Consider the following 24,210-nt stretch of genomic DNA (forward strand, 5'->3'; position numbering starts at 1 on the left):
GCTGTGAATCGATTTGATTCTTGAGGATAGGGATTTGATTCAGGATCGATTCAAAATCAATACTTTATTGATAACGTTGGGTGCCAGTACTATGATGAACTACATTCTTCCATGAAACAGATGAACAGCTCTAATACATTTTTGTATGACTTAAAAGAAAACTGGTTTTGTTTGAAAAACATCCACCCAAAAATCATATCAAAGTCAAATACAAATAAGGCAACAGGAGAAGTAACACTCCTTTGTTTTTAACTAAATATGTACAGCAAATAGCTGGCTGAACAGGACAGATTAATTAATTAATTTAAAAAAATATATATATTATTTAGTTTTAATCGATTAAGAATTGTTAAAAGTAAGAATCGTGATTAATTCGAAACTCGATATTTTTGGACACCAATAGTTAAAAGCATACGATTGTCTGTGTAGATAACATTGCAAGCATTTGACAATGATAATGTTGAATAGTTTAAAAGTTTACATGAACTGTGGCCAAATTTAAGCACTAATGTCATCATAGAGCAGTGGCCCCCAAAATCCGGCCAGCGGGAAGTCCCAAGTTAAAAAAAATAAAAAATGTGTATTTTTTTATTATTATTTTTTAAATCTGTCCTTTCTAATCCATTTTCTACCGATTGTTACTCTTGGTGTCTCCTTGTCGCTCAGGCAAATCATAATGTCTAAAATGCATTTTCCCATCAATAACGTGACATCATCGCGCTCGGAATATATATATATATATATATATATATATATATATATATATATATATATATATATATATATATATAGTCGAGGTTTCTGTGGTTTTTCCGTTATACAGTGCTCAACACCGGGGTAGAGCGGAATATACGTCAGGGGGATTTTATAAAATCAGGGAAACCTGCGAAACAGGCTTGTAGGGATGATATAGCCTCTGTGTTTTTTCTGACCTAACGTGTGTGTATATATATATATATATATATATATATATATATATATATATATATATATATATATATACAACCCGGCCCAATTTTTTTTAACCCAATGCGGCCCCCCGAGTCAAAAAGTTTGGGGACCCCTGTCATAGAGTATAATAGCAACAATACAAGTAACCCTTTAAAACACAAAAAAATATATTTTTCATCACTGTATTTTTTACCATTGGAATTGGAAGGTCAAATCACTAATCAAACTCAATCTTTGTAAGCAAAAATTGCACTTCAATAAATATTTAACATCTTGAAGTGCAGTTTTTTGCACCGATTGGGAAAAACTGGCAGCGGTGGGTTGTTTTGTTGTGTTTTTTGTTACCAATGAAATCACGGCTTACTTGCGTATTCGCCCATGTTGATGGGCTCATGTTGCCAATTCAGTTCGAAGATAAAATATTCCCACACAGGGACATTTGGCTTAGTAATCTTTTTTTTTCCTCCCACCTTTTGTTAGTTATCAGTGTTTCGGGCTAGTGAGTCGCGACTAGTGTGTGTAAGCCAGCGGTCCTGCCTACTCACATCAAACAAAGATTGTGAATGACTGACAAGAGGCTTCACTCCGTTAATTTATAAAGTATTGCTTACTTATTCTTGTTATTATTAGACTCCTAAAGGGTCGCTAGCACACCCAAATCTAACATCAACACCCCACATACACGCACTCACGTTTACACGTCTAAAACTACTGTAGCTTTTTAAAAACATGGAGCATGTAGCTTGTGATGTCTCCAAGACTTTGTATGGAAAACAAAGGATTTTGACTTTTTAAACATATTTAGATTATGTGATTGTAACCCAGGTCCCTCTTACAGTTTTTTTTTTTTCATGGTGTGCAATACGGATGTTAGTGTTTTTTTTGTTGTATTTTATCTTCCATCTATACATATTAGTGAGAAATATGTAGTATTTATTAAAATGTTTTTGTTTTTCATTACGCACTACTACCTCTGTTACTGTATGTAAAAACCTGCACTACAACAACATAATTTCCCCATTGTGGGATAAATACAAGTCTATCCTTTCCTTTCCTATTCTATCCTATCCAGTATATATATATATATATATATATATATATATATATATATATATATATATATATATATATATATATATATATATATATATATATATATATATATATATATACATACATACACACAATGTTTATGTGTATACGGTAGAAAAAGGATGATGGATATATACTGTATATATGTGTATGTATATATATATATATATATATATATATATATATATATATATATATATATATATATATATATATATATATATATATATATATATATATAAGAGTAAGTATCTATGTGTGTGTGTATATATATCCATCCATCCATCTTCCATCGCTTTCTTTCTTTAGTTTATTTCGAACATGAACACACTTACATCATAATACATCACACAATTTCACACCATTTCATTTTACATCATGCCCAAAAAGGAGTAGGAAGAAGCAAAGCTTATTTAATCCTACCCCTTTCCCACTTCAAAGCGTTTACAAATATATAGAATCATTTACTGACCTTTTCATATGATAAAATAACATCTATGAATTAGTATACACAACAGTTTTGTAATATGTAATTAATTAATTCAGTCATTATTTACATACTGAGATGAAGAATATCTTATTTTCAATAAGGTTGGAAGTATTTCTCATAATTCTTCTTCTTTGTACTTTGTAAGCACTATTATATTATAATAAATATGCATATAGCACACATAAAATTACCCTATTATTTTGATAAAGCAAAAGGAACTAATTTATTCACCATTATTAACAAGAATAACAAAACAGAAAACCCCCAAAATACTTTCTCTTTGTTTTGCAGGTTTTTACCATTATGCAGGGTGTTCAAAGTGCGATCATTTGTGGCCCACAAAAAAACAATTAAACACAACTTGTAATATTATTTTGCAGGATTAAGGCCACACTGAAAAAAAAGGCAATGGTGGCTAGAGGTGGGTAGATCAATGCAAATATGTATAATAGTAAAGTAGTATCTTTATCGGATTACACTTGCATGATGACATATTTTTCAGTTAATTTTCATATTTGTTTTTTTTGTTGTGTTGTTTGAATATGCTGTAAATATTTTCATATTGTTTACAAACTCTGGAAATAGGTTTTTGGAAATAGAAGCTCTTTGGGGCTAAAATTCCGAAAGTTTGGAATGAGAACCAATAGTTTTTGCTTTGGTACTTGGTTTTGCACTATCAACTTTATGTCTTGCTCAATTAACTGTATTTACATAGACGGGATACATTTTGTATTATGTTGTTGATATTGTGATATCAAATGTTCACAAAGTGCGTTGATATAATACACTTTCATTTTATTTGTTTGCCCATAATGTTTTATTGTGATTTTATTGATGATCAACAAAACAAAGGCAAAAATCACAAAATCCTTCAATATCGGGAAAAAAAGGTATCAATATCAGCAATACTGGCCTTGTATTTACTTGGTATCAAAATTCGTAGTGGCGCCACACATTAAATGTAGGCTGTTTTTTTTTCTTTTACGGAATAATTACATTTTATTCATATGAATTAATATGATCAGTTAATGATTAGTAAGTAATATTATAATCAATAATAATTTTGATTATTTATTATTCCATCATATATTTACCTACATTGGATTGTTTTTTAATAAAGCGTCTTTCAATTTTTCTGCATGCTAAATGTGACGACCTGATGTCAGTAAGTGACAGGAATGCTAATAACATCATCCATCCATTTTCTACTGCTTGTCCCTCTCGGGGTCGCCAGAACCTATCCCGGCAGGGCCAACACACACAGATAACATTCACACTCACACACTAGGGACAATTTAGTGTTGCCATTCAGCCTATCCCCAGGTGCAATAAATGGATATTGAGACGCGGCAGGTTGAGGTAGATGTGGACCGGGTTTCTGTGCGTCCGTTAGCTTCGCTTCTTCTTCTGCGTCCTCATGGGGCTGAAGAAGGGGTGCCACAGCGCCTCCTCCAGGGTGATGCGCCTGCTCACGTCGTACTCCAGCATGCAGCCGAGCAGGTCGAACAGCTGCCGCTCGCCCTCGCTCTTCCTCCGCATGTGCTGTTGAGGGACAAGACGCACTCTTCCACTTCCTGTTGCTGCGGCTGATGATGATGAATGCCCGGGCCCCGAGTGGACCAACGCGTACCTTAAGAGGTTTGCAGTGTTTCCTGACGTATTCGCCAGAGGGGCTGCTCTCGTCGAAGTCCAGTCGCTGGTTGTGTACGTAGTGTTGTTTACTGAACACAGTAACACACACAAACATGGGTACAACAAAAAGATGGCATCTTAGCATCTGACATTCCACTGTAGTACTTTGGTCGTCATGTATTCATTCGCGACCATAAGGCTTGCATTTCCATTTAAAGCAGTGGTTCTTAACCTGGGTTCGATCGAACCCTAGGGGTTCGGTGAGTCGGCCTCAGGGGTTCGGCTGAGGTCAAAACACACCCGACTCATCGTGTAAATACAAACTTCTCCCTATCGGCGTATTACGGATACGGCAACAGCTGACTGGTTTGCAGGTGTGTAATTTGTTGTGAGTTTATGCACTGTGTTGGTTTTGTTGTTTGAACAAGGTGATGTTCATGCACGGTTCATTTTATGCAGCAGTTAAAAAACATGGTAACACTTTAGTATGGAGAACATATTCACCATTAATTAGTTGCTTATTAACATGCAAATTAGTAACATATTGACTCTTAACCAGTCATTATTAAGTACTTAAAGGCCTACTGAAACCCACTACTACCGACCACGCAGTCTGATAGTTTATATATCAATGATGAAATCTTAACATTATAACACATGCCAATACGGCCGGGTTAACTTATAAAGGGACATTTTAAATTTGCCGCTAAACTTCCGGTTCGAAACGCCTCTGAGGATGACGTATGCGCGTATGCCTTCCACATTGAAGCCAATACGAAAAAGCTCTGTTTTCATTTCATAATTCCACAGTATTCTGGACATCTGTGTTCGTGAATCTGTTTCAATCATGTTCATTGCATTATGGAGAAGGAAGCTGAGCAAGCAAAGAAGAAAGTTGTCGGTGCGAAATGGACGTATTTTTCGAACGTAGTCAGCCACAACAGTACACAGCCGGCGCTTCTTTGTTTACATTCCCGAAAGATGCAGTCAAGATGGAAGAACTCGGATAACAGAGACTCTAACCAGGAGGACTTTTGACTTGGATACACAGACGCCTGTAGAGAACTGGGACAACACAGACTCTTACCAGGATTACTTTGATTTGGATGACAAAGACGCAGACGTGCTACTGTGAGTATGCAGCTTTGGCTTTTTTTTGCGTATGTACGTAACTTTTTTAAAATATATAAGCTTTATGAACCTTGGGTTAGGTGAACGTTCTTTTGGGCTGAGTGATTGTGTGTGTTGATCAGGTGTTTGAATTGTATTGGCGTGTTCTATGGAGCTAGGAGCTAGCAGAGGAGCTAGGAGCTAGCATAACAAACACGCAGGTGTTATTATGCAGGATTAATTTGTGGCATATTAAATATAAGCCTGGTTGTGTTGTGGCTAATAGAGTATATATATGTCTTGTGTTTATTTACTGTTGTAGTCATTCCCAGCTGAATATCAGGTACCGTGAGTATGCAGCCTTGGCTGCTAAACATTCGATAACTTGACCGTATGTGCGCGTCACGTACGTAACTTTTTAAAAATATATAAGCTTTATGAACCTTGGGTTAGGTAAACGGTCTTTTGGGCTGAGTGATTGTGTGTGTTGATCAGGTGTTTGAATTGTATTGGCGTGTTCTATGGAGCTAGGAGCTAGCAGAGGAGCTAGGAGCTAGCATAACAAACACGCAGGTGTTTTTATGCAGGATTAATTTGTGGCATATTAAATATAAGCCTGGTTGTGTTGTGGCTAATAGAGTATATATATGTCTTGTGTTTATTTACTGTTGTAGTCATTCCCAGCTGAATATCAGGTCACCCCCGGCTCTCACAGCATCTTCCCTATCTGAATAGCTTCAACTCCCCACTAGTCCTTCACTTGCACTTTACTCATCCACAAATCCTTCATCCTCGCTCAAATTAATGGGGAAATTGTCGCTTTCTCGGTCCGAATCTCTCTCACTTCATGCGGCCATCATTGTAAACAATAGGGAACTTTGCGTATATGTTCAACTGACTACGTCACGCTACTTCCGGTAGGTGCAAGCCTTTTTTTTATCAGATACCAAAAGTTGCAATCTTTATCGTCGTTGTTCTATACTAAATCCTTTCAGCAAAAATATGGCAATATCGCGAAATGATCAAGTATGACACATAGAATAGATCTGCTATCCCCGTTTAAATAAAAAAAATTCATTTCAGTAGGCCTTTAATAATGCCTTATTCGGCATGGCCTTATTATAACCCTAACCCTCTAACCCTAACCAAATAACTTTAAATTAAGTCTTTATTACTTAGAATATGTTCCCTTAGTGTCCTAATAACTCTAAATTAAGTCTTTGTTACTTAGAATATGTTCCCCATACTAAAGTGTTACCAAAAACATATAACTTTGTCTTGAATTTGAATTTTTTTTTATTACTAAAGAAGGGTTCGGTGAATGCGCATATGAAACTGGTGGGGTTCGGTACCTCCAACAAGATTAAGAACCACTGATTTAAAGCCTTCTATTTATTTTTGGATGCTCTTTTGCATGATGACGAAGACGCAAACTTTAAAACATTTCCAACGAGGAGGTTTTTAAAAAATGCCTGTAATTTGTTGCGGCTCTGCATGAGCGTGTCCCTAAAAGAAAGTAGCCTATCTATATGCTACAGGTTATTCATTCGGGGACGCCATTACAATAACGTCAAGACCCAATATGCATCTAAAGTAGCGGTGGAAGTTATTTCAATTCAAAAGGCCACAAATCTGTTTGCAGGTTTGTGGCCAAGGATCTGTTCTGTGCCCTTTTTAGTTTCTATATCACAAACAATGTTTTTAAAAGCAGGCTTAAGACCCACCTTTTTGATTTCGCTTTTACCTGATATTATTTTATTGAAGTCATTTGTATTTTACTTTTTATCCTATTAGTTATGCAAGATCTTATTTAGTCATATTTGTTTATTATTTATTTATTGTATATTCATTTTATTTTTATTAATCTTCATATGTCTTACTTGTATTTTATTCTTTATCGCTATTCATGGTTCTTACTATTTTACAAGTTTTATTATTTTTATTTTCCAACGTTCCTCAGATGAGCCATCTGCCTAAGGGGTCATCGGCCGTGATTTTGGGTCAGCGTCCTGGTGGCCAGGGCCGGCCCGTGGCATAGGCCGTATAGGCAAATGCTAAGGGCGCCGTCCATCAGTGGGTGCCAAGCCAGTGCCACAAATGTTGGAGGAAAAAAAAAAAAAAAGTTGGTACTATTATTTCTAAATACAAAAAATAAGCCCACGTTAATTAAAATGCAAAGTAAAGCCTATTTAATAGAAATATTATTTGTTACAACATTACGCCCTCCCCCATCCCCCCGCACGGTGCGCCCCCTCCCTTCCCGTATCATGACTCTAACCACATCAAAAAATCAACACAAGATGTCAAAACGGCCAAAACTGTCAGGTGCCCAGGGAAGAAAAAATAGAAAAGAAGAGGAGGAGAAACGAGAAAAAGACAGAGGTAGCAGGTAGGTAACGTTAGCCTACATTAAATTATTTGTCTGTTACAGAATGTGATAGTAACCTGGCTTTTTAGCATTAAGCTAATGTTACATGATTCGGCAATTGCTAATCAATAAATAGCTAGTTCTGTTTTAACGTCGGGTTAATATTGTGGAGGGGGCTAAATTGTTATGGAAAATAATAATGTAACGTTAGGTAATTACAGTACTCCCACCTTACATTCCTCAGGGACATTTGTATTAGATCTTTTAAGCAGGTGTTTTTTGTTTACATTGTTATTGCCTTCTGGTTAGCTAATGTTTGCCCTGCAGGTAATAGTCACTTTTCCACCCCTTTATATATTAGGTATAGTTGTAAGCCTAGTTGTTAAAGTGCACATCATTAATGTTAATTAAGCAATATCACATGAGAGGGAATGCTGTTTTTTAATTTGAGCACTGCTGTGATTTGGTTAAAGATAATCATAACATAACATTCTCATATAATATGTTAATTTGCTTTCTTTAAGTAAAAAAAAAGGTCAAAGACAAAGCTATTCGGTTTCTTGTGAGTATATACACTTCACTGCCGATGTGGGGGGGGGGGCACCTAAAATCTTGCGTCGGGCGCCAGATTGGTTAGGGCCAGGCCTGCTGGTGGCCATGGTCTGATGACCTCCTGGTGCAGATGGCTCCAGTGATATAGTGTTTACTCACATGTCTCCTCTGTACTCAGCCATGCAATCATTGGTCCATATAGTTGCATGTGTGTGTATGTTGTGTGTGTTTGTATTTGTGTTTGGTATCTGTGTTCGTGCATATCTATGTGATAATGGGGGATTTGGGTCACCGGGGTATTTTTATTAACTTTGTGTTTTTTTTAAAAAATTGTTACCCTACAACTCTGTGTTTGGTACCCTACATATGTATTTGATACCCTAAAGCCGTGTTTGGTACCCTACAACTGTATTTGGTACCCTAAAGCAGTGTTTGGTACCCTACAACCGTATTTGGTACCCTAAAGCAGTGTTTGGTACCCTACAACCGTATTTGGTACCCTAAAACCGTGTTTGGTATCCTATAACTACGTGTGTGTTTAGTACCCTACAACAGCATTTTTTGATTGTTACCTTACAAGTCTGTGTTTGTTACCCGAAAGCCGTGTTTGCTACCCTACAACTACAAGTGTGTTTAGTACCCTACAACAGTGTTTTTGATTGTTACCCTACAAGTCTGTGTTTGGTACCCTACAACTGTATTTGGTACCCTAAAGCAGTGTTTGGTACCCTACAACCGTATTTGGTACCCTAAAGCAGTGTTTGGTACCCTACAACCGTATTTGGTACCCTAAAACCGTGTTTGGTATCCTATAACTACGTGTGTGTTTAGTACCCTACAACAGCATTTTTTGATTGTTACCTTACAAGTCTGTGTTTGTTACCCGAAAGCCGTGTTTGCTACCCTACAACTACAAGTGTGTTTAGTACCCTACAACAGTGTTTTTGATTGTTACCCTACAAGTCTGTGTTTGGTACCCTACAACTGTATTTGGTACCCTAAAGCAGTGTTTGGTACCCTACAACTGTATTTGGTACCCTACAACTGCATTTGGTACCCTAAAACCGTATTTGGTATCCTATAACTACATGTGTGTTTAGTACCCTACAACAGCATTTTTTGATTGTTACCTTACAAGTCTGTGTTTGGTACCCGAAAGTCGTGTTTGCTACACTACAACTACATGTGTGTTTAGTACCCTACAACAGTGTTTTTGATTGTTACCCTAGAACTCTGTTTGTTACCCTACAACTGTATTTGGTACCCTAAAGCCGTGTTTGGTACCCTACAACCGTATTTGGTACCCTACAACCGTATTTGGTACCCTAAAGCAGTGTTTGGTACCCTACAACCGTATTTGGTACCCTAAAACCGTGTTTGCGTTTCTTTTATGTATGAAAAGTGCTTTATAAATAAAGTTTGATTGATGATTGATTGAAAAGGGACTTGGACTTAGCTGTATATTGATGACGCTGTCATTTATGTGCATGTTTTTTCCCCCCTGTGTTTCAAGTGATGCACAAGCTACAAATTGATTTGCAGTTATCATATTCAAATGTTCTTAAACTGTTCCTACGCAAGGATTAAAAACATTTGTGTGACCTGGTGAGTTTCAGCAGGTGCGGAGGGATTGGTCCTATGATTTTCTCCATCATGGCTAGATGTTCTTTACTGTCGTGGGTCTGAAACAAAGAGCACAAAAGATGCGGCGAGCGTTACCATCTCTGGGACAATCTGGATGAAAAACACCAGCAAATTGAGGAAGTTTTACAATAGGAGTGATAAGGTGTAGGACAGGCCTGGGCAATTATTTTGACCCGGGCGCCAAATTTAGAGAAAAAAATGTGTCTGGGGGTCGGTATATCTGATTTTTAGGAACACTAATACAAAAACCTCAAAATAAAATGCTAAAAACGTTATGACAGACCGCCTTAAAAAATGGAAGGGAATTTTTAATTTTTTTCATAGAATGAGACATCCAGAATGTACATGAAAATAAAGAATTTGGGATTTACAATACTAACTATGACCGATAAAACACTGAATATTGACCAAATATGAACTTCACACTCCCTCTTGATTGACATATTTTACAAACAAGGGAAACGCAACAAAAATGCAACAAACCCAGCGAAATATGAACGCGAAGGGTAAATAAAAAAAAACCCCAACTAGAATCTGATACATCTGATATATCACTAAGCTTTAGAACTTTGCTGTAAAAATCTCCTTCCACGTCTGTCTTTGACACCCGCATTTCAGGCTGGCCGCTCTGGAAAAGTTCCCCACCCACACTGCTTGGTGCCTCGTCTGAGCTGCTGTGACTTAAATTACCATAGTAACTATTTAGATTACCATAGTAACTAATTAGATTACCATAGTAACTAGTATATCATGCAAAAGCGCAGATTCCAACCATTGAAATACTTTGTATAGTTCAAGACTTACGGTCAATTGAAAACACCACTGCACATAATAATAGAGCAGCTACAGTTTCGATCTTAAAGATCTAAAAACAAATATTTAGGAATGTCCGGCAGGCCAGATTGAAGAGCTCAACGGGCCGCATGCGGCCCACGGGCCTTAATTTGCCTAGGTCTGGTGTAGGATATGGTACCGGGAAGAGTGTCTGTCCAAGATAGTACTCCATGAGAACGCAGGCCAAACTCCAAACATCACATGACTGATTCCAGCCGAGATCTGACCACAAAACACAACATGTATTATCATAAGATGAATTATTAAGCATAAATGTTTGTGTGCATCTGTTTACCTAGTATGATCTCCGGAGCTCGATAGTGGCGAGTCGACACCAGCGATTGATGGTGTTCATGGTCGAACGTGGCGGTTCCGAAATCCACCACCTTAACGTCCAGACTCCTCATCCTCCTTTCGTCACGTTTCTGATGCGCACAAATGCAGTAAAGACGTCAGGCTTTACTATCATACTGGGCAGCGAAAGACCTTTACCGTGTCGTTGTTGTACTCCAGGTTGTAGTCAGAGCACACAAACAGGATGTTCTCTGGTTTTAGGTCAGTGTGGGTCAACTTATTACGATGCAGGACTGTAACCAAAAAAAATCAACATCTAGTTCCTTCCAGGCTGTCCCAATTTCTGACAAACACTCCTCACACACAGCTGACGGCTTTAAAGATCTGGAAGGCCATGTCTCGGATCTGGTCCACGCTGTACGGCAGGAAGTCAGTCTGGCAAAGGACCTCATAGGTGCTGAGGCCCAGCAGTTCAAACACCATACACACGTGGCCTTGGTGCTCGAACCACTCCAGCATCCGGACACAGGCGCTGGCATAGGCCAAGGGAATTATTATCAAAGAAAACATCACAGATTTTTATCTCTTCCGAAGTTGTTCTTACAATCTGTTGTCGTCGTCCAACATGTTGATCTCTTTCAGGACTGTGATCTCGGACTTTGCCACTTCACGGAAGCTTTCGAACTTCCGCACAATCTTCACTGCTGCACGCAGGCCTCTGTGATAGAAAAAAAAAACATTGCAGATGCTGCAAGAATGGATCCTTGAATCATAATTTATGGATGTGGAGGTTGCCCCCTAGTGGGTTCTCTGGACCACCACACACCGACATGAGAGCCCAGTTCAGATTCACAATGAAGTTTTATTTTTCCAAATAAAGTCTTTCTGTTGCTTTTCAGCAATTGTCTGTTCGTCTCTGTCCCACTCTCGCTCTCACTCCAACTCCCACTCCACCACGTCTCTCCTCCTGGCTGCTGCTTATAACAGAGCGACAGGTGATTGAGGCCAATCCTGGCACACCCTGCTTAGCTGCAGTCCCGCAGGCCATGCCCCCCTCCACAATTTACAATATAGTGCACCTAAAAATAAGCCGCACCTACTTACATTTTTTTCCTCATTTTATTTTGTACATACAGTACAGGCCAAAAGTTTGGACACACCTTCTCATTTCAATGCGTTTTCTTTATTTTCATGACTATTTACATCAGGGGTCACCAACGCGGTGCCCGCGGGCACCAGGTCGCCCGTAAGGACCAGATGAGTCGCCCGCGGGCCTGTTCTAAAAAAAAAAAATTTGTCCAGCTTTCTTAGTCGATTATCATAATTTACTGAGCCTAGATCTTCCAGATTTTCTGGGACAACAACACCAAGTATGTTAACTGGTCCATCTGTCCACAAAACAGGCACTTTGCATTCCATTCGAAAGGACGTTCCCTTTAGATTTCCGATCCTTAACATTTTACATTTATCATAATTAAGCTTAAGGCCAGATTGCTGTGAAAATATGTCCAAAAGATTAAGAATGTTCCGCAAACAATGAGGAAAAATCTTATCTTTGTGAATCAGCCTTTTCTGACATGAACTTCATCAAGAACAAACACAGAACACGCCTCACTGATGCACATCTGCAAGACTCACTCAGAGTTGCAGTGTCAAGTTACACACCAGAGTACAACACACTAGTTAACAGCATGCAATGCCAGGCTTACCACTAACTGACAAAGAAACAGAAAACAGATTTGGTGTCCAGTTCAAAGTGTGACATGATTTAAAAATTTGAGAGTTTACTTTTGTATTTTACATGAGTTATTATTTGTACAAACATGGTGCAAAGTAATTCATGATTTGTTAAAAAATGTTAGTGGCTAGCTAGTTAAAATGGGATATTGTGATTTCACAAGACTGTCTTAGAAGTGATCATTTGAAAATGTTCAATTTGAAAAATGTGCACTTAGAGAAAATATAAAAATAAAGTGTTGCATATTGATATTTATCTGTTTCTATATATATTTATTGTGAGAAATCATTAAGATGATCAGTGTTTCCACAAAGATAAATATCATTAATTATTAATAATAACAGAGTTAAAGGTAAATTGAGCAAATTGGCTACTTCTGGCAATTTATTTAAGTGTGTATCAAACTGGTAGCCCTTCGCATTAATCAGTACCCAAGAAGTAGCCCTTGGTTTCAAAAAGGTTGGTGACCCCTGATTTACATTGTAGATTGTCACTGAAGGCATCAAAACTTTGACACCTGTGAAGTGAAAACCATTTCAGGTGACTACCTCTTGAAGCTCATCCAGAGAATGCCAAGAGTGTGCAAAGCAGTAATCAGAGCAAGGGGTGGCTATTTTGAAGAAACTAGAATACAAAACATGTGTTCAGTTATTTCACCTTTTTTGTTAAGTACATATCTCCACATGTGTTCATTCATAGTTTTGATGCCTTCAGTGACAATCTACAATGTAAATAGTCATGAAAATAAAGAAACCGCATTGAATGAGAAGGTGTCCAAACTTTTGGCCTGTACTGTATATAGGCCGCATACGTTTATAAGTCACAGGTGTACACATTGAAACATGAAATATTTACACAGGCGCTTTTGTTTATTTCACAAATTTAAGAAAAGTAGTCTACCGGAAAAGTCACTGAGCACTATCTTCATCCTCCTCCTCCTCCTCCTGCGCATTGAAACTCCTTAAGTTGTCTTCACTGGTGTCCTTGAACAGACTCAGAATTGCTTCGTCCGACATTTTCTCAGCCTCCATTTCACTTTCGTCTCAAGGCCAATTCGCTTCTGAGCTTGTGCCGTCTTCTTTAACATGCAGCAGTCCAACCTTTCGATACCCGTTGGTGGTAATGGATTTTTTTGACACTGCACCATGCTCTCAAGATCCACTACCAGACTTGGGCAAAAGTTGTTTTGCACATTCGAACAGTTTGTGTGAATGATTTCTCGCCGCTAGTCATCCAAGCCTCCCACTCATAATGGACTGTGACCAGTTCAGCAATTTCGATGGTCTGATATGACGGAGCTACATTTATTGGTGGCATAAAGCTCGTGAACCCGGAAACAATCCATCACTTAGCGTCATTATTGTATAAGCCAGGGGATGTCAAATGTATGGCCCACGGGCCGGATCAGGCCCGTGAACAGGTATTACCCGGCCCGCGGGATGAGTTTGCTAAGTATAAAAATGAGCCACAATTTTTGAATGAAAGAAACCGCTGTTCTAAATGTGTCCACCAGATGTCGCAATAGCAATTCTTTGTAGATTATGCTACATATGTAAAAAAAATAAACCACATGTTAGTGCACCGTCGAGGAAAATGAGCAAACTACATAAATAACATCCTGTAATTTGATTTTGATATTTTTTTTGTCTTGATAGATTGAAAATGAACACAAATAAGTTGACTGATGAACATTATCACATCATTTATTCAGAAAGTATAAATAACGTCAAATAAAGATAGAATAGTTTTAACTGCGACACGTAAGTGTAAAAAAACAACAACATTAATTCTTAAACAAAAAAAAACTATCTGAAGTTGTCTTTATTTTTAAGTTATCGTGCCATGATTTTACCAGTCTGGCCCACTTCGGAGTAGGTTTTTCTATATGTGGCCCCCGATCTAAAATGAGTTTGACACCCCTGGTATAAGCCAATGTTTCCTAATCATAGGGCCGGTCCATTGTTGGGCCGTGAGCGCCCCCTAGAGGGGTGCCAAAAAATTATTGTTTTTTCAGCTGTGGTCCGTATGGGCCGCAGCGGCACTCAGTTGTAATACACTTTTCCACCACTTGTAGCAGTAATGACACAGAAGTGTGGCCCTTAAAGGCCTACTGAAACCCACTACTACCGACCACGCAGTCTGATAGTTTATATATCAATGATGAAATCTTAACATTGCAACACATGCCAATACGGCCGGGTTAACTTATAAAGTGCAATTTTAAATTTCCCGCCACACTTCCGGTTGAAAAAGCCTTCGGAGGATGACGTATGCGCGTGACGTAGCCCGGGGAACCGAGGTATGCCTTCCCCATTGAATACAATACAAAAAAGCTCTGTTTTCATTTCATAATTCCACAGTATTCTGGACATCTGTGTTGGTGAATCTTTTGCAATTTGTTTAATTAACAATGGAGGCTGCAAAGAAGAACGTTGTAGGTGGGATCGGTGTATAGTGGCTGGCTGTAGCAACACAACAAGGACTACTCACTTGGATAGCAGACGCGCTAGCCGATGCTAGCCGCCCACCGGCCACCGCATGGATGATCGGGTGAAGTCCTTCGTCGCGCCGTCGATCGCTGGAACGCAGGTGAGCACGGGTGTTGATGAGCAGAGCAGATGAGGGCTGGCTGGCGGAGGTGGAGCGCTAATGTTTTTATCATAGCTCTGTGAGGTCCGGTTGCTAAGTTGCTAAGTCAGCCTTAGCGTCGTTAGCAACAGCATTGTTAAGCTTTGCCAGGCTGAGATCTATTAACAGTGTAGTTACATGTACATGGTTTAATAGTATTGTTGATCTTCTGTCTATCCTTCCAGTCAGGGATTTATTTATTTTGTTTCTATCTGCATTTGAGACAGATGCTATCACGTTAGCTCATGCTAAAGAGCTTCGTCGATGTATTGTCGTGGAGATAAAAGGCACTGTGAATGTCCATTTCGTGTTCTCGACTCTCATTTTCAAGAGGATATAGTATCCGAGGTGCTTTAAAATACAAATCCGTGATCCACAATAGAAAAAGGAGAGAGTGTGGAATCCAATGAGCCAGCTTGTACCTAAGTTACGGTCAGAGCGAAAAAAAATATGTATTTCACTGCATTCTAGTCCGTCACTCTAACGTTCCTCGTCCACGAATCTTTCATCCTCGCTCAAATTAATGGGGTAATCGTCGCTTTCTCGGTCCGAATAGCTCTAGCTGCGTTGAAAACAACAGGAAAATATGAGGGAGTGAACAACTGACAACGTCACGCTACTTCCGGTAGGGGCAAGGTTTTTTTTTCATCAGAGACCAAAAGTTGCGAACTTTATCGACGTTGTTCTATACTAAATCCTTTCAGCAAAAATATGGCAATATCGCAAAATGATCAAGTATGACACATAGAATGGATCTGCTATCCCCGTTTAAATAAAAAAAATTAATTTCAGAGGCCTTTAAGTCATAGAGAAGTTTCTTAAGCGCAAAAATTATGACTAAAGTGGTGAAGCGATCTTTTCATTTGCACTTCAATTTTCTGACAGTTTAATTAAGAAGCGTATATATTATTAATATTATTACTATCCATCCATCCATCCATTTTCTACCGCTTGTCCCTTATTACTAATTCAATTATTTTAGCACTGCGAAATCCCTTATGCAGTATATTTGGTTGCTACTTATTGACCATACTGACCTTAGCCTAAGATGTATGTGTTGAATAAAATATTGATCTTAGTGTTTAACACATGGTTTCGTATCATTTGACTAGGTTTATACTGTTAAACTGTGTGTAAGTTAGATAAAATTATTGAATACGATCAAATTCAAGCGTAGGATTACAAATTTAGTGGTAATATTTAGGTGGGCCCTGGGCTCCTCTGTAGTGGAAAAGTTGTGCCTCGATGTCAAAAAGGTTAAGAACTCCTAGGTTAGCCGCATGGTACAAGGACTGGGAAAATGGTTGCGGCTTATAGTTCGGAAATTACGGTAGATTTAGTCAATATTTGCACTTGCAAATAAAATAAAAACTTAAGGGGCTACTAAATCATAGTGGAGGGTCCAAACAGGATCCTGTAGCCTGAAAGACCTTTATGGAACCTTCTATTATGTGTTGCACGAAGGATGTAACAATTATTACCATTTCAAATTTCAATTATTACAGAACCGTATCTGATTACCGCACTTTGAAATATTTGTGGCAATACTGCTCATTTCCTGGAGAAGTAGCTGGCTTAAATACTAACATGAATACAAGACACATTGTTGAGCACATTCAACAATATTGTGATAATAATGAACCGTGATATGAATGTATCACACCGTTACATACCTAGTAGTGCCTCACACACAAAAGGAAACTAGAATTCTTGTTTAGAACCGGGCCTCATTTGTTTCATCTGGGATTCACCAACAACCAAAGAGGTAAAGCCCCTTATTTACCATTTGTACCAAAAACATAGCTTACTTGTCACGATCAAAACATTCCACAACCTTTCCAAAGGCACCTGCTCCCAGTGTAGAGACCACCTCATCTGGGAACAAACACACAATTAGTGACAGGACTGTTGGCTCCACAATTTGGGTTCATTTGTCCAAAGACCAAAGACGTCACATACAGCGTTCCTCAAGCAGGAGGCCAATGTGGTAGACCAGGTGACCCTCTTCTTCTCCATAGTCGCAGCTCTGACCAGCTTGACTTCTTCGAACCTCGTCGTCATCGCTACCAAGGTAAGTTGACTCGAGCTGGAACCAAAGGGGAACGTGCTAACCATCCGAGCGGCGTTCTATCAATCACCCAAACCTTATTATTTCTGGCTCATTTTTAGTGCAATGTTCTGTTTATCATGTATTAAAGGGGTGATGCTTTCAAAGTCTTTTTCCAACCAAAATTAGTTTCATGTTTTTATCTGGTTCTGCCAAGGTAGGTGTTTGGAAGATGAGGAAGATCTAGACTAAGAAGACCTGGGGCCGTATTTATCAAGCTTCTTAGAATTACTCCTAAGAAGTCTGCTAAGAGTTGACTTATGAGTAAAGAAATTCTTCGCTGAAAGCTGCACTTAAAAGTTAGATATCAAGCGTCTTACTCACACTTTCAGTGAAGTGTAGGACTGGGGCCGTACTTATCATTTTTGTCACAGATTTAATAATTTTCGATTCCTTGTTGATTTCTGCATGTGGCTGCAGTGGACTAGTATATATAGAGCCACCCACACCAGTTTCAAATTAGTTGCCTAATTAATGAATTGGAAAGAAAATGTTATGAGAGTAGCTAGCTAGTAGCTAGTAGTAGCTAGGTTACAGCATGTGAGGTGAGTGACGTCAGTGAGTGTGTGGGCGAGAGAAGAGAGGGAGCGGTATTGCGAGTGCGAGCGGGGACTAGTTTGTTTTGTGTTGGATTGGCTGTGTGCAAGCAATCAATAATGCAAGATTTGCAACTAATCGCCGGACTCATCATTCACTCTAAAGTCGTCCGCTGTGGAGACCCACTGCCGGGTAAAGTAAAGGGTGTTGCCCCGAGCATACATCCTGGAGAAGTGTCTCCCCTGCCTCTTTGTTACGGTCTGGGAGCAGGAAGCAGGAAAGGTGCAACAAAAAGGAAACATTTATTTTTGATTCATTGCCAATATTGTTTGTTTGTTTTGTATTATTTTGTAGTTTATTGTCAAAATATACACTCCCATTGTCCACTTAAATATTTCTAAGATATTTCTTTATTCTTAGACAAGGGATTCTCTTCCGTGATTGCTCATTTCTATGGACACAGAAATTACGTCACCTAAAATTCCGTTTACGGCACATAGTAATGTCGTAATTCAGCTCTGAGTGTGACACTTAAGATTCAGTCCTACACTTTGCTGAAAGTGTGAGTAAGACGCTTGATAACTAACTTTTAAGTGCAGCTTTCAGCGAAGAATGTATTTACTCTTAAGTCAACTCTTAGCAGACTTCTTAGAAGTAATTCTAAGAAGCTTGATAAGTACGGCCCCTGAATCTTAAGTGTCACACTCAGAGCTGAATTACGACATTACTATGTGCCGTAAACGGAATTTTAGGTGATGTCATTTCTGTGTCCATAGAAATGACCAATCACGGAAGGGAATCCCTTGTCTAAGAATAAAGAAATATCTTAGAAATATTTAAGTGGACAATGGGAGTGTATATTTTGACAATAAACTACAAAATAATGCAAAACAAACAAACAATATTGGCAATGAATCAAAAATAAATGTTTCCTTTTCTTTCCAATTCATTACTTAGGCAACTAATTTGAAACTGGTGTGGGTGGCTCTATATATACTAGCCCACTGCAGCCACATGCAGAAATCAACATGGAATCGAAAAGAAAACCAAACTGGCGAGAGGAGGAGACACTGTTGCGTGATGTTGCTGATGAGATGACGCCCCTTATTAAATCTGTGACAAAAATAACACCCGCTCTGTCTAAACGATACCGTTTGATCAGCTGCTCGTCATCAAACAAAGCCAGGACATCCTTCCGCTCCCTGAACGTTCGCGCACGTCTCTCTCGCCTCAGTGCCATCCCCCACTGGCAACTCCTAACCACTTAGGACACCTCTGAAGGCCTCTTAAATATCGTGGAGAGTAGGAGTGATTCTTAGACTTAAGAAAGTTGATAAATAGCTTTTATTCTTAAGTTTGAGAGTAGGACTACATTTCGCAAATTCTCAGGACTTAAGTGTAAAATGGCACTCTAAGACGCTTGATAAATACGGCCCCAGGTCTCACAGGATGAGGTTAAGATAGACCAGTGAAGAAGGCAGGCATACAGTGAAAATCAGTAACACCAACATTAAGAAAAACCTACATACCGACTTGTGCGTCTCCGTGGAGCTGTGTTGGCTGCATTGGTCTGTGCTACCGGTCTTTGTATGAACTTCTGTGTTGGCTGCATTGTTGTCTACCAGAAAAAAAGACTGTGTTGATTTATAGCTGAACAGGGAGTGAAAAATGACTAAACAACATCCATGGAGAAATACCTAACAAGTAACCAAATTCCTCTTCCTTCCTGCCCATGGTGCGGATTTTGGTTTGGGTAGCCCTACTTTACCTCCAAGAAGAGCTGATTGTACCTGGACAGGTGACAGATCAGGTCAGCACATTATGCATGGTTGCACCTTGATTGTACTTCAAAGACTTCTTCCCGCCAAGGGGTATGGTTCAAATCAGTTTGGTATTACTGAATTTGTCAGATGAATTATGTACAAAACCCAAAACCAGTGAAGTTGGCACATTGTGTAAATCGCATTCAATTGAATAGACTGCAAGACAAGATATTTAACGTTCTAACTGGTAAACTTTGTTATTTTTTTTGCAAATATTAGCTCATTTGGAATTTGATGCCTGCAACTTGTTTCAAAAAAGCTGGCACAAGTGCCAAAAAAGACTGCGTATGCTCATCAAACACTTATTTGGAACATCCCACAGGTGAACAGGCTAACTGGGAACAGGCGGGTGCCATGATTGGGTATAAAAGCAGCTTCCATGAAATGCTCAGTCATTCACAAACAAGGATGGGGCGAGGGTCACCACTTTGTGAACAAATGCGTGAGCAAATTGTCGAACAGTTTAAGAACAACATTTCTCAACCAGCTATTGCAAGGAATTTAGGGATTTCACCATCTACAGTCCGTAATATCATCAAAAGGTTGACGGAATCTGGACAAAATCCCTGCACGTAAGCAGCAATGCCGAAAACGTCCGATCCCTCAGGCGGTACTGCATCAAAAAGCGACATCAGTGTGTAAAGGATATCATCACCTGGGCTCAGGAACACTTCAGAAAACCACTGTCAGTAACTACAGTTTGTTGCCACATATGTAAGTGCAAGTTAAAACTCTACTAGGCAAAGCGAAAGCCATTTATCAACAACACCCAGAAACGCCGCCGGCTTCGTTGGGCCCGAGCTCATCTAAGATGGACTGATACAAAGTGTAAAAGTGTTCTGTGGTCTGACGAGTCCACGTTTCAAATTGTTTTCGGAAACTGTGGACGTTTTGTCCTCCGGACCAAAGAGGAAAAGAACCATCCGGACTGTTATAGGCGCCAAGTTCAAAAGCCAGCATCTGTGATGGTATGGGGGTGTATTAGTGCCCAAGGCATGGGTAACTTACACATCTGTGAAGGCACCATTAATGCTGAAAGGTACATACAGGTTTTGGAGCAACATATGTTGCCATCCAAGCAACGTTATCATGGACGCCCCTGCTTATTTCAGCAAGACAGTGCCAAGCCACGTGTTACAACAGCGTGGCTTCATAGTAAAATAGTTCTGGTACTAGACTGGCCTGCCTGTAGTCCAGACCTGTCCCCCATTGAAAAAATGTTTGGCACAATATGAAGCCTAAAATACCACAACAGTTGAACAACTTAAAGGCCTACTGAAATGATTTTTTTTAAATTTAAACGGGGATAGCAGATCCATTCTATGTGTCATACTTGATCATTTTGCGATATTGCCATATTTTTGCTGAAAGGATTTAGTATAGAACAACGTCGATAAAGTTCGCAACTTTTGGTCTCTGATAAAAAAAACAACCTTGCCCCTACCGGAAGTAGCGTGACGTTGTCAGTTGTTCACTCCCTCCTATTTTCCTATTGTTTTCAACGCAGCTAGAGCTATTCGGACCATTACCCCATTAATTTGAGCGAGGATGAAAGATTCTTGGACGAGGAACGTTAGAGTGACGGACTAGAATGCAGTGAAATACATATTTTTTTTTCGCTCTGACCGTAACTTAGGTACAAGCTGGCTCATTGGATTCCACACCCTCTCCTTTTTCTATTGTGGATCACGGATTTGTATTTTAAACCACCTCGGATACTATATCATATTGAAAATGAGAGTAGAGAAAGAGAAATGGACATTCAGTGCCTTTTATCTCCACGACAATACATCGACGAAGCTCTTTAGCATGAGCTAACGTGATAGCATCTGTCTCAAATGCAGATAGAAACAAAAGAAATAAATCCCTGACTGGAAGGATAGACAGAAGATCAACAATACTATTAAACCATGTACATGTAACTACACGGCTAATAGATCTCAGCCTGGCAAAGCTTAACAATGCTGTTGCTAACGACGCTAAGGCTGACTTGGCAACTTAGCAACCGGACCTCACAGAGCTATGATAAAAACATTAGCGCTCCACCTACGCGAGCCAGCCCTCATCTGCCCAGCTCATCAACACCCGTGCTCACCTGCGTTCCAGCGATCAACGGCGCGAAGAAGGACTTCACCCGATCATCCGTGCGGTGGCCGGTGGGCGGTTAGCATCGGCTAGCGCGTCTGCTATCCAAGTGAGTAATCCTTGTTGTGTTGCTACAGCCAGCCGCTATACACCGTGACCAATCCCACCTACAACGTTCTTCTTTGCAGCCTCCATTGTTCATTAAACAAATTGCAAAAATTCACCAACACAGATGTCCAGAATACTGTGGAATTATGAAATGAAAACAGAGCTTTTTTGTATTGTATTCAATGGGGAAGGCATACCTCTGTTCCCCGGGCTACGTCACACGCATACGTCATCCTCCGAAGGCTTTTTCAACCGGAAGTGTGGCGGGAAATTTAAAATTGCACTTTATAAGTTAACCCGGCCGTATTGGCATGTGTTGCAATGTTAAGATTTCATCATTGATATATAAACTATCAGACTGCGTGGTCGGTAGTAGTGGGTTTCAGTAGGCCTTTAAGCTGTACATTAAGCATGAATGGGAAATAATTCCACCTGAAAAGCTTCAAAAATTGGTCTCCTCAGTTCCCAAACGTTTACTGAGTGTTGTTAAAAGGAAAGGTCATGTAACACAGTGGTAAAATGCCCCTGTGCCAACTTTTTGCAATGTGTTGCTGCCATTAAATTCTAAGTTAATGATTATTTGCAAAAAAAAGTTTCTCAGTTCGAACCGTAAATATCTTGTCTTTGCAGTCTATTCAACTGAATATAAGTTGAAAAGGATTTGCAAACCATTATATTCTGTATTTATTTGCGATTTACACAACGTGCCAACTTCCCTGGTTTTGGGTTTTGTAGTTATCACCATCACGCCTGATCAATGTTGACCAGACCCAAACCATACTCAACTGAATCGTATTGCTCGATGGAAACGGAGCAAAAAAATAGCAACCTTTAAACACACAAGTGGAGTCAAGTGGGCGTATGTATTTGTAAAAGTATATTATGGTAACCCCTAACCCTGTTAACCCCTAAACCCTACCTCACAAAATGTGAAATGTTCCTCGGTTACACGCCCGTTATCGGCGCTCCTGCTTCATTTATCCACAGAAAAGAAGTTCAAGTCCACGTCCAACGCGGGACAAGGGCGTCGGATGTTTGCAGCTAGTAAGTCCGCCGTGAATCCTCCTGGTATTCAAAGCTCTGGCCATAGGCTCCCCAGACTCCTGCAACACTTATTGCAGCTTCTCTGTTTTCAAAGCTATACATAGTCTTTAAAGCCCTTCACACGATCTCTCTCTCTCTTTTGCTAGAAGGCTCTGCACAGCTTCCTCGAGGCCGCCGTCTTGTTTACTACCCCCCATTGAGCATAGGCGTGTAGCCTTCAGAGAGGCGAGAAGATAATGTGAAACTATGATGGCCCCTTCAGGGAAAATAGGTCATTAGGCAGGGGCGTCACTAACTTTTAAGGACAGGGGGGGCTTAGCCCCCAGGAGTTTCACAGGATGCGAGCGAACGTAGCGCACAAGCACAAAACTTCACAAACGGCTAACAAAGACTTAAAAAATAATCATTGTTATTATTATTATTTCAGTGGGTTTATTTTCAATGTGTGTTCAGTACAACAACAAACATGGGTTTGCACAGTGACATTTTGTTTACAGCATCAACAAGAAACAATGACTTTGCATGATCCTTCAAGATACACTGAAACACAATGAAAGTCATGGCATTAGCCTCTATGTTATTACTTCACAACATAGAGGCTAACGCCACCACTTTCGCTCACAATACAATAATTGTTTGTTCCCAAATATTTTGAATTTGCACAGATTACATTTTGAGCACATATGTGACTAAAATGGTTGTAAATTCAAGCCCTGGAAATATTACTTAATTACTTGAATTAAAGGTAATATCTGGATCGGGATAATTTGGCCTGTATATAATATATTTATATATATATATATTATGGCAAGCCGTTAAGGAAATTAAATATATATGGAAGTCTGAATAGAAATTACAAACTTTTATATATACTGTAAATAAGAAAGACTTAGAGTCCATCTGCTGATCTGAAAAAGAGCCAAAGCTGTCAAAGAGCTGAGGGACCATCTTCAAAGTACAATGCTGAAACAAATAATGCAAACAATAAAATGCAATTTCCAGGGTTTGAGATTAACGTAGAATGCACCGGACGAAATTAAATGCTCCCTGGGACGATGGCTTTTAACCATTTTTTTATTTTTATTTTTATGTATTTATTCATTTTACATTTTATATTAAATGTCTTGGTTTTTCCACCCTCTGAAAATCCTATGAAATGTTTAACAAGCCATC

At 39.3% G+C, this 24,210-nt stretch overlaps 1 protein-coding gene across 1 annotated transcript; it reads right to left on the minus strand.

Annotated features, from left to right (window-relative positions):
* Window positions 1-2,663: 2,663 nt before the first annotated feature.
* On the minus strand, window positions 2,664-23,187 carry LOC133651022 (dual specificity protein kinase CLK1-like). Its single transcript, XM_062048888.1, has 13 exons — window positions 22,913-23,187; window positions 19,675-19,767; window positions 19,507-19,595; window positions 17,293-17,419; window positions 17,142-17,208; window positions 11,572-11,685; window positions 11,333-11,499; window positions 11,166-11,260; window positions 10,969-11,098; window positions 10,813-10,895; window positions 9,798-9,877; window positions 4,164-4,254; window positions 2,664-4,075 (listed from the first exon to the last, which is right to left on the minus strand). Exons 2-13 carry the CDS (start codon window positions 19,709-19,711, stop codon window positions 3,923-3,925), a joined length of 1,233 nt encoding a protein of 410 aa, XP_061904872.1. The 5' UTR covers window positions 19,712-19,767; window positions 22,913-23,187; the 3' UTR covers window positions 2,664-3,922.
* Window positions 23,188-24,210: the final 1,023 nt, after the last annotated feature.

The sequence above is a fragment of the Entelurus aequoreus genome, linkage group LG05 (genome assembly GCF_033978785.1).
Source record: "Entelurus aequoreus isolate RoL-2023_Sb linkage group LG05, RoL_Eaeq_v1.1, whole genome shotgun sequence".
Taxonomy (NCBI): domain Eukaryota; kingdom Metazoa; phylum Chordata; class Actinopteri; order Syngnathiformes; family Syngnathidae; genus Entelurus; species Entelurus aequoreus.